The following is a 17,109-nucleotide window of genomic DNA, read 5'->3' on the forward strand; positions in this document are numbered from 1 at the left end:
GGCAGGACCAGGAGTGCAAGGCTGGGAAGCTGAATGCAACCCAAGACTTTTCAGTGTCGGGGAACGTGATCGGGAGACACCACAGAATAACAAAGGATGGGGAAGTGGAGAGCATGAAATCAAATTCTTTGCCACATTCACCCTGGTGATTCATTCAGCATGAGCCTCAACCTGGCCTTCATCAGTGCTTTGCATTTCCTCGTTAGCATTCAGGACGCACATGCCTAAAAGCAGCAGGGCCACCTCCGCTGAGGTGGGGGAGAGACAGGAAAGAGGTGCTAAGCTGAGACGCACTTCAAGCAAGGGGGCGTACGGAAGTTGGGTAATGCTTCCCGAGACTGACCGATGCCTGGTTTTCATACTGCCGGCACCATGTTGGTTTAGAAGCGGACGCAATTAAAGCATGGAGGTAGCCCTCCACAGATAAAGAATAATGGCAGCACTTGCTCCCATATGAGCACGTTTGCATCACAACGGCACTGGAGGCAAGGGTGCTGCTGATTTAATCAACATCGTCTAAGACCACCGGTAAAGCACACACCACATTGTGTAGCCCAGACTTGCTCCTCATCCCCTCCACCTTCTTCTTACACACTCCAAACTGGTTAGAAACCAACCACATAAAAATGAAAACCCTTTCCAGCGACACAACATCTGCACTACAAGAGCAGTCTAGAAGACCAACTTTGTTTTCCCGTTTCAATGGGACAGCCGAGACTGCCCGGTCCCCTCCAGCCTGCCTGCCCTCCGTCCGCCCCCGCAGGAAGGGAAAGCTCTTTGTGAGCCTGACGGTTGTATGCGGTATTATGATCTAATTGGCGCCTGCTGCTGCTTCCCTTTTGGGACCGTGCAAGAAGTCAATTACATAACACTAATGTGTGTACATGCGATTCTTACAAGGGCAGAGTGGCCCATGTCAAGGGAACAAGGAAGTTGAACCCTGTTGTTTGGAGGAATTCAAACCATTACAACCCCCCCCCCCCCCCAAAACAAAACAAAACAAAAAAACACACGCACAGAAAACCAGATCTCTTTGCTTTCAACCCAAAACAACAACACGGAAAAGACTGGCCGGTTCATCGCACTCAAGCCGAGAGCAGGCTCTAAAACGATGTAAATATATTTTCATGAACATTTATAAGCAAACTTCTCCCTAAAGTGTTTTTCTTTTGCATGCAAGCAAGAAAAATGCATTGGATAAAACAAACTTAGCTTATTTTAGTTTCTACTCAATTACCTGTTAATGGAAAAAATCTGGCACCGCTAATAATGAGGCAGGAATGAGATCACTGTTCTTGAAGCCTGGCTTGTCAGGGAAGCTTGCAACAAGAAGTGCATTTATCTGCCTTTCTATAACCCTTTTCAAGCACTCTGTCAGGGAGCCCAAACTGAACAGCCAGTTTAGGAGGAACTTGGAACCTGCTCCAGGCCTCCTCGGCCCTCTGGGAAAAGGAAAATTATTGTTGGCAAGTCTGCCTGGCTCCAGAAGTTGATCCAGTGCCCCCCACTTGCCCATGCAGCAGCAGACAGAGCTAAGAATTTTGTTATAATTAAATAACAGAGTGCTGATTGGTTGCTGGAGGTGGTCTTGAAACTGGTGTTTAAGGCCGAGGAGAACAACGGTTACTATTCATAGAAAAAGCATAGAGTCTTAAAATCCATCTGTTTCATTCCAAATTTAGGCCAAAAAATTGCTCACTCACTGTCTTTAAAAATACCACCTGCTTAGCTATTTTGTATAATGTGCCATTATATAAGTTTGAAGGAGGGAAGGGGTAAAGAGAAAAAAAAAAAAAGAAACAGATTCAAAAGGTATAGCCTGGATCCAAATGAAAAAGCAGCAGCTTGTTCAATAGGGAAGATCTAAAATGAGAGACGTTTTCTTAGGAAGACATTTTCTCAGGAAGATAAAGGAGGGTGTGTGCCAAAACCTGAGAACCAGCAACTACGCATGAGCCTGTTTGCAAATAAGGTAGCAATGATTTTGGAAAGCCTTTCTGCTATGCTGGGTCTAGCAGATAAATACATAGAACAGGAGCCCTCTAAATTCAGCCAAGCAAGACTCAGCATACAGAGCCATATGTTGTAAAAGGTCTACAGAGATGAATGGCCTCTGTCTGCTACACAGAGGAGCATGTATATAGCCCAGTTGGTCCTCCCGTGTGCGGATGGCACAGGATGTGTTATTAATCATGTTACAGAACCACACAACAGCCCCGGGCTTTTACAACTTTAGTTCAGTCCTCTTACCATGGCTGGACCCCTTTCATGGGGGCAAGTGTAATGAGCATCTTAATAAATAACTCCAACACGGGTAAGGAGAGCCTCACAACCCGGAGCCGGCTTTCCTGGTCCGGTACCTTCTCATTGATGCTGGATTCATCCAGCGATCAACTTGTAACCTTCAAGCAGCAAAAAATACCATGGAGGCTCCTTGCTTTCGTGTGAAAAAGCCACCCCATTTAAGTTAGGTGCCAGTCTCAGGTGAAAACAGGGCTAAGGGAGCGTGTCATTGTGTGGCTGCATCCTAGAGGCTAATACAGACTCTCCGGGAATACTTACCTCTTTTGTCATGAAGACAGTTCAAGCGTGCCAGCAGCAGGTTTACCTCTGCGCCGGGAGGTTGCCTTGTTCATACGGGCATGTTCTAGATGCAACAAAATCCACATTTAAAGCTGCGCCAGGACCATGTTAAAAAAACCGTATCCAATCTAAACATTTGTAATATTGCTGGTCACCACGCCATCTCGCCCGCACTTTGTATTCATAGGTTTTAAGGCCAGAAGTGACCATTGGAGCAGCTACCCCAACTCTCCTGCATCGTGTCATAGTATTTCACCTTTATCCCTTCACTGAGACCGATTCGTGTTCAGCTGAAGCTTAGGTCCTTACCCGATTCACCAAAAAGAGCCGGCGAATTTATACCTGCGTGCAACCTGCAGCTATCTTACATCTCGACTACAAACTGCTCTGTCACGCACATGAACGGGGGCTCACTTTTTTATTATTTGTTTTCAAGACTGTACCAATGGCCCGTGCAATTATTTTCACTATGAATTCCCCTTACATCCTTTCATGGTCTACGAAAACTAATAGGACTCTAAAGATTCTTCTATTTTTTTTTTTTTAAATAAAGCTTAAAACCATGTGGCACTGGTTTATTGAGTCAGCAACTTGCTTAAACTTTTTCAAATTCCATACCCTAAGTGAAAAATGAGATTTACAAAGCTAATGGAAAATAAATGTCTTCTGACTGTGAGATACATTGACTGGCCTCTTTGACTTCTCCCATAAAAACAGATGGAAGCAATAGCTACAGTGAATTGCTCCCTGTATTTAGGGCGCCTTACTGCCTTAGGTAAGCCCCCCTCCATTAACTCCAGTGACAACTGGGCATGTGGAAGGCTTGCAGGATAAGGCTGCTTAATGAGCCCAGCCCTCTGGTGGGTTTTCTTCCTTTGTCATGACACTGGCTGGAAATTTCCTCTGCGCAGAAGACCTTCAGTGATCTCAGGATAAGTGTGGTCTTGCACTTAAAGTGCAACCTCTTTGGGAAAAATCAGTTTTTTTGGCTCTGTGTTTGGAGAACACCTAACAAGAGGGACTCCTCATGACTGGGGCTTCTAGCTGCTCTGGAGTACAAATTATTACTAATAGTTATATCCTCCCTTTCCTTAGGCCCTTGAGTGAGCCCCTCAGCACAAGGCTGAATTTCACCCCGTCTGAAAATGGAACCAAGTGGGAAAGAATAAAAAAAACAAAAAAAAAAACAACTACCCCCAAAAATAGGAAATATCCACAGTGCCTATGCAAGGTCTCACTGGAAAAAGGTCTCTCTCGAGAAGCAATTGAAACCTAAATGGGACCTACTTTGTTTCCAGCCTGTATGGAAGCGTTGCCTCCCATTTCTTAAGAACAAGATGCCAATGCAAGTTCGCACATGATTGGCAAGCCCTTTACAATGCGCCATTGTGTCCAGGCCCTTCGTCGCCGCATGCACCCGAGGAAAACCATTGTGTTCAGGAACAGCTTGTTTTGGGGCCAAGCTTTCCAAGGAACTGCTAATAAAACAGCAAGCAACAGAAACATTTCACTGAATGTATATGAATCATACCTTGTTGGCGACTCCTTTGAATCACAGCTCGCAAAGATCTCCCTAGAGTGCAATGTTTTATACTGGAAGAGAGCAGCCATCCTCAGCACTGATACAACACATGTGTTCAGCTGATGGATGGTCATGTTCCCGCAAGAGCCGAAACATTTTTTTTTAAAAAAGGCAAAAAAACCCTCGAGTAGCTGGAGAGTAATTCCAGTATCATGTTCAATTTCCTGACTATTAATGACAGTGAGCTTTGGCATTTTATGCCTTTCAGATGCATCAGAGTTGCCGTGATGGGTGGTGACATCCTTGTCACAACCATAGTAATAAATACGGCTTCACCAGCGCTGGACTGCTGCCTCGGCGAGTGAGCCGGAGGAGGCAGGTTAAGGGAGGGAAATTCCTTCAGCTTTACGTACAAAAGTCTGCGGCAGGTGGGAAAAAAAGGGCAAGATCCAGTCCTAATCCCAGTGGAGTCGGTGAGAATTTTGCTACGAGGGTCAAGTTTAGGCCCTCGATCAACCATAAAAAAATAAAGTTTATGATGGCTACTCCCTTAGAAGGAACCATGAGAAAATCCAAGTTTTTATGATCCATTATTAACTATTCTTACTTCAGAAACAAAGTTGCCGCTGCACTGCTTCACGAGATTAATTTTTTTTTTTTTTAATGTAATTAGAAGCGCTGACTCCTCTGTTTAAACATCAGGAACTACTTTCTCAAGAGCGCCTCCTTGATCCCTTGTCTCCATCCTTCAGCCAAGATGCTGTTCGTGTCCAATTTAGGTTTTATTAGTGGTGGGGTAGGTGGGAGGTCACTTGCATTTCCTTTCAGAGCCATTTTCTTCCGAGATGAACTATTGTAAAATGGAGCTAGGCAATCCAAAAATGGATTTATCTGCCCTAGCGGATTCTGTTGCTGATGACAGCTCCCTGCACATCAAGCTGGGTCACATGATTCGCAGGTTATTAATATTACATGTTATGGGGACAGCCTGGTCTAGCGAGTAGGGCTGGAAGTCAAGATACTTAGGGTCCTTTCCTGGTTTAGCCAATGACTGACCTGGATGCAAGACACTTTCCTCCCTTGGAAAAAACACTTACCTGATCTCAGAAAGTGCACCAAGACAAAAAGAGCTGTAGAAGAGCCAAGCACCCATACAAATCTACCAAACAGGTGTGCTATAAGATGCTCACAATCACTGTTCACTTCAGGACACTCACCCACCAAGTAAAGTGGTCAAGATTGTCAAGGGTAATGAGGGGATTCTCTAGTCGGTTTTAAAAATGATCAGTCATTTACTTAAAACACTGAAACACACCTGAGCATCTGCATTTTCTCTCTTATCTATAGAGACGCTAGACTGAAAAGCAATAGCTTGGTATGTCTGAGCCTGAGAAATTGAAGCGGGTGCTATATTAATGCACTTAAGGACCGGTTGTGCCGGGATAGCGCACGGATCTGCACCTGAATTACGACACTCAAAGGGAGTCCAGCCGCCACCTCACAACCTACGGTTGCCCTATTTTGAGAGGGTAAAAAGGTGGGCCCAGGTTGGTTGCCGGGCATGGGGATGCGTTTCGCTCTAGGTAAACGTGCCTTTTTCTTTTTTATACGAATATCTTCTTGAATCAGCTGTTTTAGCTCCCTCGGTTTGGAGCCCCCTCGCTCCATCCAAAGTAGCTGCTATCAGTCAAAACTTTCAAAAACCCAATGTATATTTAAAGCCCTCTTCTTTCAAAATGTGCCATGTGTGCTAGGTTTACCAGCTGAAAACCATTATTGTGGAAAGGGACCTGACAAGATCTTGCATGCACATGCACCGAGCTCTAAGTTGAGGGAATTTCATCCACTGAGGCACAAAACTGATTTAATGAATTGTGAAGATCACTGCACTGAACAAACACATTTTCTTTTTGATTAAATTATAACCAGACCTAGCTTCCCCTGCTAGTGTCAGGATTACAGCTGAGAAGTAAAATCTGACCTAGAAACAAGTATAACAGCAGCAGCAATGTCTTAATCACTTAAAATAAAATACAAAATATCGCACTGCTGTAACACACACACAACATTTTGCGGGGCACAGGAAGAGCCTCCTATGAAACACATCTAACAATACAAGGGTAGGGTTGCCCCCAAAGTACTTTAGTAACACAAAGACCATTTCTCATGAGTAGAACTGGCCAACACCAGGGAAAATTATCATGAAACACGGCATAGAAAATTTTGCACATCTACTTGACCAGAGTAAAATGCAGTCAACACAAATGAGTTGACAAGTCATTCTCTGCACATACTAAGTTGCTTTTATTAATCCAGAACTGCATGCTACAGATACTGTACAGCATGAACATTTATTCATTACAAAAAATGGCTTCCAAACCATTAAAAATGAAAAATCGGAATAAGAGCATAAAACGGAACAGTAACATCACAACTGTTAGGAAACATTCAAAGTATTCACAAAAAATGTTATAGTTAGCATTTTAATAAACCAGAGAAAAATCTGAGACAGTTTTACAATCGCTTCATGTCAACTACAATGGCACTGAATGAACAGATGAACAATTTTTCAGCTTTATACAGCGTTTTTTGCAACATCAACATGCCTAGGATTTTTTTTTTTTGTTTTAAGTTTGCTACCTACCTGTATGTAGTAAGTGTACATAAAGTGGCAGTCTGATTTTCCTTTTATGAATATTCTAATATACAGAATTTGGCCCTTAAGGGTTTACACCTCTTCATTTTAAATGCTTTCCGGACAATCTGCTACCAAACACATCTGTTATAGGTGACATTAAAACTACATACATATCTACCTATGTAACATCACAGCAAAACATGATGAACAAAAAAATTACAGCATTAAAAAAAAAATAATAATAAAAAGTCATTGGGAGAAAAGTTAGAAGTCACTGAGAATTTTGGCACATAAAAATTTTTGCACACAGTCTACAGTCCTAATGTCGCAGGGATTCAACTGCAGTTCTGAACGAGACGCTTGGACGTTACTAAAAATTCCCTTGCTAGTTTTCAAGTCTTTGTGTGTGTTTGTATGCGTGTGTGTGTGTGTAATGGCTTTTGTTTGATTTGCTTATTTTTACACTATTGATCCTTTAAAATGCATCTGCAAATGTCCTTTTGGTGGCAACTGTGTTTCATACAGAAAAGAAAAAGAAATTAAAACAACAAAACAAAAACAAGACCCCCCCCCCCCGAAAAAATATATATATACACATTTATATATAAACTTAAAAACCTTGTACAAATGAGTTGTTATATATAAGATGCTTACACTAAAGGGGAAAAAAACTTTATACAATGTTTCAAGGGGGAAAAAAGGAAAAAAAACATTTAAAAAGGGACAACATACAGATACAACAAGCAATCTCTAAAGCAATAAATACTACTGGTCCAATAGCGTTGTGATACTTTTAATTGTGTGTAGCATTCCCTCCCCCAAAAAGAACAACACCATGGAACAAGGTATATTAACACATTTTTAACCCTTTGTTTCTGTACATTTAAACAATAACAAGTAACATCACAATAAAGGTTGTTTCACACGAGGAAGAAAAAAAAAGTAGCGGCACTGCATTCATTGTGCCCTTAAAGGTTTAAAAACCAGATGTAAAATGATTGGTTCGCAAGCTCGTATTTAATACAAATAATAAAGAACCAACACCTTCTGCGAGGGCTGCTTCAAAATTGCTTCTCTTTTATTTTTTAAAATCAGTCTTTAAAACTAAGCTATTGGAACTACATAACAGTTATGTATATATATATTTTTTTTAAACGCTACAAAGACTTTAAACAGCTGTTGATAAAAATTTTGGCAGAATCATGAGGCTTTCTCATCTACATATTTAAAAGGAGAAATTGAAATAACGATGGGTCAAATATTGACCAATGAACTCGATAAACATCAACTAATGTAGCCATATGGCACGAATTTAAAAAACAAAAACCCGAGGGGGGAAAGAAACAAAACAAAACAACCAACCAAAACAACCAAAATAACTGATCCAAAATACCCAACACATTAAAAATAAAGGGCTAAAGAGGCTAAAGCTATTCTAAAGACTTGGTTACAAGTGACAGTGGCTGGGGCTGTGTCCCGGCCAACGAATTATGGGAATGCAAAGAGGATGTCGAAGGTTGTGCTAACGATGAGGAGGGTGCTGCTGACGGCTGTAAAGTGGCAGGCTGATGATCCAATGCCCCGTTCTGACAATTAGTAGCAGACAGGGCGCTGGGCTTGCTGGCGGAGGTTTCGGTCAGGACTAAAGAAGATGGCGGTGGCATCAGGGAGAGGTGTGCCAGTGGGTCGGGTTTCAATGTGAGCGAGAGAGGTTGCGTTTGTTCAGTCTGTGGCTTTGAGTCTCTTGGGGGGGAGGCTAGCATGTTAGGAGACGAAGGAGGAGAGTCTAGTAAGCTTCCATCTGAAGAGGGTGGGCTGACGCAGCTGCCTTCACCTTGTATGTAGCGAACGCACTTTTTTTTTCTCCTAGAAACAGGGAGAGAGTTATCTGTGAATAAAGGGCAAAAACACTCATGGAGAAAGTTATCTAAAGCAAAAGAGCCACAAAATAAAACTACGCAGGGCTCAGGAAACTTTGCACCCAGAGCCTACAGCAGACCTAAAAGTGTTGCTGGGTGTACATCAGCAACGGCGATGTCTAAGGAACCTAATGTCTAGCTGGAAGATTTGGACAGAAGACACAAAATGCCTCTGTAAGCCTCTTGGTTCAGGCAATTTAAAAGAAAAAAAATAAAATAAAATCGGATGCCAGGTCTTTAAGCCCAGTATGTTAGTCTCTGATCTGTGCTTCCCTTAAAAAAAAAAAAAAAAAAAATGTAAAATTAAACCTGATAAAATAAAAAAAACCCGGAGAAAGCTAACAAATTTTCCAAATTGCCCTATATCACTATCAGACTCTTAAGAGGCTGGCGGTGAAGCATCGGACATCTGAAGGCAGAGATAACACCACCTTTGCAAAGCAATGGTAGCGGTGAGCAATGGCACATGCTTTTGTGGTGGTGGTTGTTGTTTTCGGTTAGGAACTGCACCGAATCCAGAGAGGTCAGAGTCAGGTAGAAAGAAAACAGAAGAGAAGAGAAAGAAAAACGAACAACCGAAGGAAAAGAAAACTAGAAGAAGAACAGGGGAAATGGAAAATGATCCAAAATAACAAGAATAACTGGTTGTATGGCCTGCAGGTTGTGGTTTGAAGCAATTAAATTTTTCTTTTCTCTTTCTGGGGGGAGGAATTGGTTCTGGGGGATGGTTTTTCTTCTGCATTTTTGGGAATTTTCCTCCGAGAGGCCATAACTATCATCTTAGAGCAGGATCCCAATCTCAGTCAGTTGAAGAGCTCGACAACAGGCGTAGCGGAGGAGCAACATGGAATTTAGTTTACACCACGAGTGATACGTGTCTCACAAGAAATGAAGCCCTTAAAAAAAACAAAAACAAAAAACCCCCCAAAACCAAACTCTGACCAAAACAAATCTCTCCTCCCTCTGTCCACTTTGTAATGTCATGGCGTAACGAACAGCAGATGAGTTTTGCCAGGTCTCTCTTGCCGCGTGGATGCAAGACAATTCTAGTTGTAGGAGAAAACCAATTCGGTACATGACTAAAGCATCTCCCAGAAAGAAATTCTGGAGCCAAATCAACTCTTCGAGTGAAACCTCCCCAAACACAACTTGTCCATGGGGAGATCTAAAGCAAACCAGCATTGCTTCGCCCAAAATATTACTGCCGTCTTTTCTTTCTTTCTTTTTTTTTTTTTAATAGTTCAACTATCCAAAGAGATGAAAGAATGCATCTCTAACCAAATTCCAGTGGCTACAACACAACTGCTAAGATAACCCAATAAAGCAAGGCCACACCAAGTGGACAGAAACAAGGGTTAGCTGTCCATCTGACTCCCCGTGCAGAAAAGGAAGGGCACTAGGTAAAAATCCCCCAGAGATGTAAGCAAAGACCACTCCATTCAGCTCAATGGATTTGCTTCCACTTGCACGGAGAATGTGTTTGGACCAACGGGCTTTTTGTTTTATCAACCCAGATGGTGGAAATAAGCATCTCTCCTTTTTGTCTTCACTGTGGTGCTGCTTTCTATGGAGACCCGAGTCTCAGCTACTCGGTCACACCGAGAGATATTTTGTCTGTGGGTCAGGAACAGAAGAGCCAACCGGGCACCCCACCTCTCATCAGTTCCAGCAGAAGGATTTGGCAAATCTGAAAGCTTTGCAAAATCCTCTTTCCAAAGTAAAGCAACAGACTGAGGTTCTGCTTTAAACGGTCACACAGCAAGGTAAATGGTTAGGGCTATTAGAGTTTTAACCACGTTAGCCTGCAGATCAATACATGCTACAACTAAAAAAAATAAATAAAAAAAATCCATGCACTTAAAAGATGTTAAAAAAACAAAACCAAACCAAAAATAAAAAAAATGAGGAAGAGGCAGAAAGAGAGAATAAGTGAAGGTGTCAGGCAGCAAACCATGCTTTATTAGAAGCAAAGTTAAAAGATAGAAAAAGCAACTTGGTGGGCTCAAAACAGAACCTGGTTAAATTCCTAACGTCAAACAACACCACCAGAAACGTGGGCATTAGACAACTATGTGAACTGGGCTGGATTAGTTCTGCCATTGCCTGCCCACCCCGAGACCAATAGGTTTTCTGGCATGACTTTGTGTAATGCTTCCTTAACCGCAGTATACAGCAGCTGGGAATGGAGTTTCATGAGGTTCTGACAACATCATGGTCAATGGCTATTTAAAAAATAAATTTAAAAAAAAAAAAAAATCTAAGTTCCTGCCATGAAGAGACCCAAACTGTGCTTGCCTTATGAACCCCAGTAGTCCAAAAGGCAATCAGCTTCTTTGACCTTAAAAGAAGCTGAAATGGCTCATTATCTTGCAGGAGATAATCAAACCACTGAAGGCACGGGCTCAATATCCTGAATTTGATACATTTCTGTTTTTTTAAAAAACAAGTTTTATTTTTGGCTCGTGGTTGACAAGAAGAGGCAGAGATTCTCATGGCCGGGGCATGAAGGGGCTAGGGCTGGGGTCTTAATATCCTTTCCAAGGTATTCTAGCACAGTAAACTCTTTTCCTTTTACTTCAGTTATTTTAGTACGGCACTCTTTTCTACTGCTACTTTCTCCTTCTGTGGATTGTTTAATTTAACAGAGACCTGCCTCCCAGGTTGTGCCATTCCCCTTGTGCACTATTAACTCTGTCTGAAGCACAGACATGCGTGCATGTGTGTGTGTGTGTGTGTACCTGTTCGGCAAGGAGCGTGCAATAAAATCATTAGAAGGCTACAGGCCAAATCTGTCACATATGGGTTACGTTTATGCAAGGAAGTCACTACAGAGTAGGGATTAAGTGCAGAGCTGTGAACCAGGTGCTCCCAAGCTCTAAGCCCTACTTTCATATGGCTTCAATGTGTGCCCTTGGTCACCCCATCTGTAAAATGGGCATAAGGATGCTAATCCTCCATTGTGAGGATTAGAACTGGCGCACTGTTTTGAAATCTGTTAAATGCTATATATAAACATTACTGAAGTCAATAGGGCTGCACCCATTCATATCACCAGTGAAACTAGCCCTAAAACACTGTCCCGAAAACTAAGGACACTGCTCTTGCCAAGGATGAAAGATAATGGCAAGGGCTCTCTGACTTCCACCTACTGTGACCAAAGATGTCTCGCTTTGTGTTGCAGTATCAAACCACACATCTTTAGAGCCTATTCCCCAAAGAACCTCTACGGAAAACTACCTTTCTATAAATAAGAACCTTTAAGGATTAGGACCAGCACCAGGACAACTGTGCAATAAACTCTGCCTAATGAGAAAATGCTACAATGCATGAAAGAAAAAAAATAATCTGTCAACGAATATAAAACTAGGAGCTCTGTCATTATAAAAGGCATTTGGCTCCAGTCAAAGTACATAATGAAAACTGTCCCAACAAAACGGATTCTGACCTGCAGCAAAGATTTCCTAACAAAACAGAAGTAAACGTAGGCAAAACTAAAGTGAGAAAGGATTTTAATTGCTATAGCACACAACCAATGTGCTGCCAAAGTGATAATCCTATGGATCAAAGTAAAAGCCCTTCTAATGATAAAATGCATCTTTAAAAGGTATGATGTTAACTTGAATGGATAAGGAATGATAAATGATCCAAAACTGATGTAAAACTAATCTGTACACTGACGGAGCATACAAAGTTTGATGAGTGTCAAATATAGTGTCTATAAACGACACAAGCATCTATTGAACATGGACCCTAAATTAACCTAGTAAGGTCCAATGAAATACAGCGTAAGTCTTTAGCTATTACAAGATTCAAGCCGAGTACTTCACAGTCAGGGACTATTCAATAAATCTAGGCAAATTTTTTCCTCCATTTTAAAGGGGTTTTTGTTTTGTTTTTTGGGGGGCCGGGGGGGGGGAAATTGTTGCTTTTTTTAAATTGCTACTTTAAAAGATATTTAACATTGACACGGACATCTAAATGATTGTCTTTGCACCTCACGTACAACTCACAGTACTAAGCATGCATCTAATGGAAGTTATTAGTGCTCAAATGTAGGAGAATGCCGTCCTCCGAAGCCTTCTCTTATTTACTGCTTAGACATTCGTCAATCCATGTTTGCACTTGGAATCAAGGGAAACAAAAGGATTGCGTGCATGCACATAATGTGATGAACATCTGATCTAGGGTCTACATGAGATGAAGCACATGGCAAGGGAATGAACCGGGGGAGAGGGGTGAGACAATAGGTACTACATACAGAGTGTGGTTGGAGTTGAAATACCTACCATCATAATATTCCAAATTCAAAGACTGCTTGTATCAGAACAAAGAAACAACAAATTTAACCAAATGTGGTCATTAAGGAAAAGGAGTGAGAAAAGAGCTAGTTGGTATCCCTCCACCAAGAAAGAAGTACCTACTGAGTTATCCGTGGAATGACAGGTTTGGTTTAAACTGTAGTAGAACATGGGCTGTCGAAATTTGGTGTCTTTCACTTCCTTTTTAAAGCTGAAAACTGGCCTACCAAAGCTGCGATTAGTATTTTTTTTTTTTCCTCTACAGCTCATGAGTTTACAGCTCACTTGCTGGTCAAATTGCAAGAATTTCTTTCCAGCTTTAGAAAAATGGCATAGGATCATTTCAAAATATGATAGATATGTTACAGAAATAGCTTCAGATTGATCTAGATGCATTTTAAATTCTCCAAATGCGCCAATGGGATGAGTACCACATAAGCTGTAAACACTGGCTTATATACCTCTAATCACAAAGAAAATACCAGTGCTGCAGATCACAGACTCTTTTAGCCCTTTGGAGACAGTGGACACACACACACACAAACAGACGCAGTGTAAATGTCCACCTAAGCATTTCCTTTTTGCTGACAGGTCTGAAAAGTCCCAGCTTTATACACCTCAAGTTTGGCTCGGTCCCATTTCTACCACCAGGGAGAAGTTATTGGTAAAGAAAGATAGGAAATGGCATTAAAAAAATTAGCAAGGTATTTTGAAGATTATTAGCGACTGATGCCATGGGAGAGAGGAAGGTGGAAGGGGTGGGAGAAAAGGTTAAAAAATAAATCACACAAATGCACTAAGAGGACAGACTTCTTTTATTTCCCCAAAGGCCTAATGGGTAGTATACCTGCATGGTTTGCACCATAAACTCTGTCGGTCAAGCCCGAACAATGCCCGACACTTCTTTGGAGTATTTGCATCTGTTAGCATAAGGTAAACACAAAAAATACAACACAATGGTGGATAGAGCTCATTTGGACGTGTCATCTTAGCTACAGCTATGTTTCTCGTTAATCGTCTCAGTTTTATTTGGTAATCTCCCCTGGCACCAATGGTATGAAAGAAAGAGGACTTCCACAATGAGCCAAAACAAAAAAAAATCTCTAAGACCATGACACTGCTGTCCCACACTCAGTGTTGTATTATCAGAGGGCCTTGGTCATGTTCAGAGAGAATGCAACGTTTCTCGGGAGAAGGCTGGGAGGATTGTGTTTGCAGTCACGGATCAGATATGCTTAGGCTGATGCTGTTTTACAGTGGGTTTTTGGCTAGCGGCAGCAAGGAGGAAGGAAATAAAAAGCAGAACCCTTTCAGAGAGAAGATAACTCATGGCAGTGTCCCACTCCCTTGTGTCTCCTAGATCACAACACAGAGCTACAAAGCAACAAGGCAGGAAAAAAAAAAAAAAAAAAAAAAAAAAGGGGAAAGTACCAAATAAACCAGCTGCAAATCAGCCATAGCGAGTCTGGGAAAACTATACACACCTGCAGGGGCCGCACCAGTTATTCTGTTGATCAAGGCCAAAGCGCGCTCGGCATTTCTTAGGAGCGCTCAGGTCTGAATGAGTTCAAGAAAGAAGCGAGCAGAAAAAGGAGAGAGAGAAAAGGGGAAAAAAAAAAGAGAAAGATAAAAATAAGAAAAAAAAATAAAAATAAAAAAAAGGGAATAAAATCAATGTCCTTGTTATTAATTGCAAAATATCGACTTGATTTCAAAGTTAAGAAAAAAAATAGTGATAATCACACTTTTATTCAACTCTTGAAATTATCTGTTGCAATTAAAGCTGCAGTATCCCTTTCTCAAGGACTGGCTCTTTCTCATTTAAGAGAGCAGGTAGAGGAAAGTGATTATGATTTCTTTAACGTGATGTTTCTGGCACGCCTTTTTTTCCCTCTCTTTTATGGTGGGAGGGTAGGGAAGGAAGAAAAGAAGCTAAGTATGGAAGTTAGATCTTGAACATGCTTTTTCCTTCAACTCAGATGCAAACAAAAATAAGAGAAAAGGAAAAAAAAAGAAAATTATATCTACTGGGATAATGCAGCTTTTGGGAAAAAAATCATTTTTTATTTAAATTTTTCTATTTTCTTTTCTTTTCTTTTTTTTTTTTTTTAAAGGAATGAATAGGAGTAAGCAGATTGCAGAATGAACATGTTAGCAGCAGCCGGGGGGTGAAGCATGGGAAGAGGGGCTTGTTAGTATAGCTAGTGAACTGCAATGAATAGGCTTAAGCAAGAAAGCAAAACCAAACCAAAACAAAAAACCAAAACAAAAAAAAACAAAACCAAAAACCAAAACTAAAATAATAAAAAAAATTGCGTATGCATGCCAATGTGAGAAGACTTAGTGGGAGCCATGAAAAATGCCATTAGATTAAGGAGGTTCAATACAGAATTGCTTATATTTTTTTTTCAGTCTCTTTAAAGAAATACTGCATATTCAATTTGCACAGTTAGTACAACTCTGAGTTATTTTTTACTGCATTATTGTTTTCATAGCAATTCTTACGAAAAACCAAAAAAAAAAAAAACAAATTAAAAAAAAATACTACCAAACATGTTATAGATAGATATAAATATATATGTAAATATTATAAAAACTTTCTGGATGGTATTTTTTCATTAAATATTATAAGTATTTAATGTTAACTTCTAAAATGGCAGGAAAAAAAATTAAAAAGCAGTTCATAAACTATTTTAAATGACTCAAAATGACATTAGCACCTGTAATCGGAGGAAGTGAAAGGCAAGGATTTAGGAAACATTCGCTGTGTTCTGAAAAAAAAGAACAAATTATACAAAGTCTTGAAAAAAATTAAGTCAGGGCTTCTTCAAAATCGACTATCAGATTGCCTATGCAGTATTTCTAATTTCCTATAAAGAATGGCAAACCTCCTTAATTTAAAATGGGCATGATTTACCACTGTAAGGCATGCATCAGAACACACAGGTACAGCCCAATTAATATCAAATGCCTACACACGGACACGTACATGCGCATATTCTCACACACACACACACGCACGTGTACAGACACTCACGCACACCCCCATGCACACAATAAGCGGACAACTTGATAACAATGGCATAGGCATTACAGCTATGGCTCTGCAGTTAAAGGCTCTGTGATTATTAAGTTACAAATTCAACTAACATTACAATGCGCTTTCCATGCAATGGTAGTTAACTAAGAGGGCAGTGCTAAGCAATTAAATTAAAATGCATTACAAACAAACAGGCTAACTATGGGAGGAATTGGCTACCCAGAAGGCCAGGAGAACCTTGCCTTGGACTTCTCCCCACCTCCCTCCACCTTGGGAATGCGAGGCCAGTCTCCATTGTTCCTCTAAGAATGGCACATTGACTTATTCTACTTACCATTGGTCTCTCCTGGCTGCTTATCCCTTTTCCTCTTCTTCTTCTTTCCCTGCAGGAAACATACATAAATAAAAAGGATTAAAAAAAAAAGACAGGCAGACACCCTGTAAGAAGAGACTGAGCGAGAGGAGGGAAGTCTGCCCCGAAAGCTCACGACAGACGATGCTGTCACAGACCCGAGGTCTGGACTAGGTGTGGGGTATCTCGCTCTCTGATCCTGGGGAAATCAGAGAAGTCACAAGAGGCGACGCTGTTCACACCCACATGATGGCCCTGCCTGCCCACCTTGTTCATAGCCCTTTATCCTAGTTGTGGAAGAGCCTTTACCAGAGTCACGCATGTAAAGGCGGCGTCCACAAAGGGCTCCAAGGGAAGGAACAAGGGATGGAAGTGGAAACCGTGTCAGGAAGAGTTAAGAAAAGAAACATATGAGGGCACCTCAACTCCCCCCACCCACCGCCGCCAGCCATTCTGGTACCCAGAACAGGCCAAAACACTTCACAGCCATCTCCACGTTGAAGATGACGGTGGCAGGCAGAGCATGAAAGCTCAGGCTTGGGCATATAGGCGGGGATACTTTACTGCCAAAACTAATAAGGGCTGGGGAGCAATGAGGACAGGGAGAGATGACATGCAGGAGTGTCAAATTCAGGATTTACAGAAATCCCTAAGCAGGCCAGTCGGGGGGGGAAAAAAATCATAAACATGCTATATCCAAGACACCTTCCAGGATACGAATAGTAGAGTTTTACTAAAACCGGGTCCTTTCCCCAAA

At 41.3% G+C, this 17,109-nt stretch overlaps 1 protein-coding gene and 1 long non-coding RNA gene across 36 annotated transcripts in view; both read right to left on the reverse strand.

The window, feature by feature from the left end:
- LOC149860115 (uncharacterized) overlaps positions 1–1,374 on the reverse strand; it is a 36,434-nt gene extending 35,060 nt beyond the window's left edge. Inside the window, exon 1 of the long non-coding RNA XR_016443489.1 lies at positions 1,238–1,374. This is a non-coding gene — a long non-coding RNA (uncharacterized LOC149860115). The remainder of the gene's footprint in view (positions 1–1,237) is intronic.
- A 5,020-nt stretch (positions 1,375–6,394) lies between these two features.
- Positions 6,395–17,109, reverse strand: part of TCF7L2 (transcription factor 7 like 2) — a 200,292-nt gene continuing 189,577 nt past the window's right edge. For 15 of the 35 annotated variants that reach the window (XM_090058587.1, XM_090058597.1, XM_090058592.1 and 12 more), the window contains 4 exons: positions 16,335–16,383; positions 15,681–15,731; positions 14,445–14,517; positions 6,395–8,609 (listed from right to left, as the gene is read on the reverse strand). In XM_090058587.1, the coding sequence (XP_089914713.1) occupies positions 8,174–8,609; positions 14,445–14,517; positions 15,681–15,731; positions 16,335–16,383 (609 nt within the window). In that variant the 3' untranslated portion in view covers positions 6,395–8,173. Of the gene's footprint in view, positions 8,610–13,806; positions 13,881–14,444; positions 14,518–15,680; positions 15,732–16,330; positions 16,384–17,109 lie in introns of those variants that run through there. The other 20 variants (XM_090058595.1, XM_090058599.1, XM_090058604.1 and 17 more) reach the window with 7 other exon arrangements.

This window comes from Crocodylus siamensis, chromosome 7 (genome assembly GCF_052110815.1).
Source record: "Crocodylus siamensis isolate JL-2025a chromosome 7, ASM5211081v1, whole genome shotgun sequence".
NCBI classification, from domain to species: domain Eukaryota; kingdom Metazoa; phylum Chordata; order Crocodylia; family Crocodylidae; genus Crocodylus; species Crocodylus siamensis.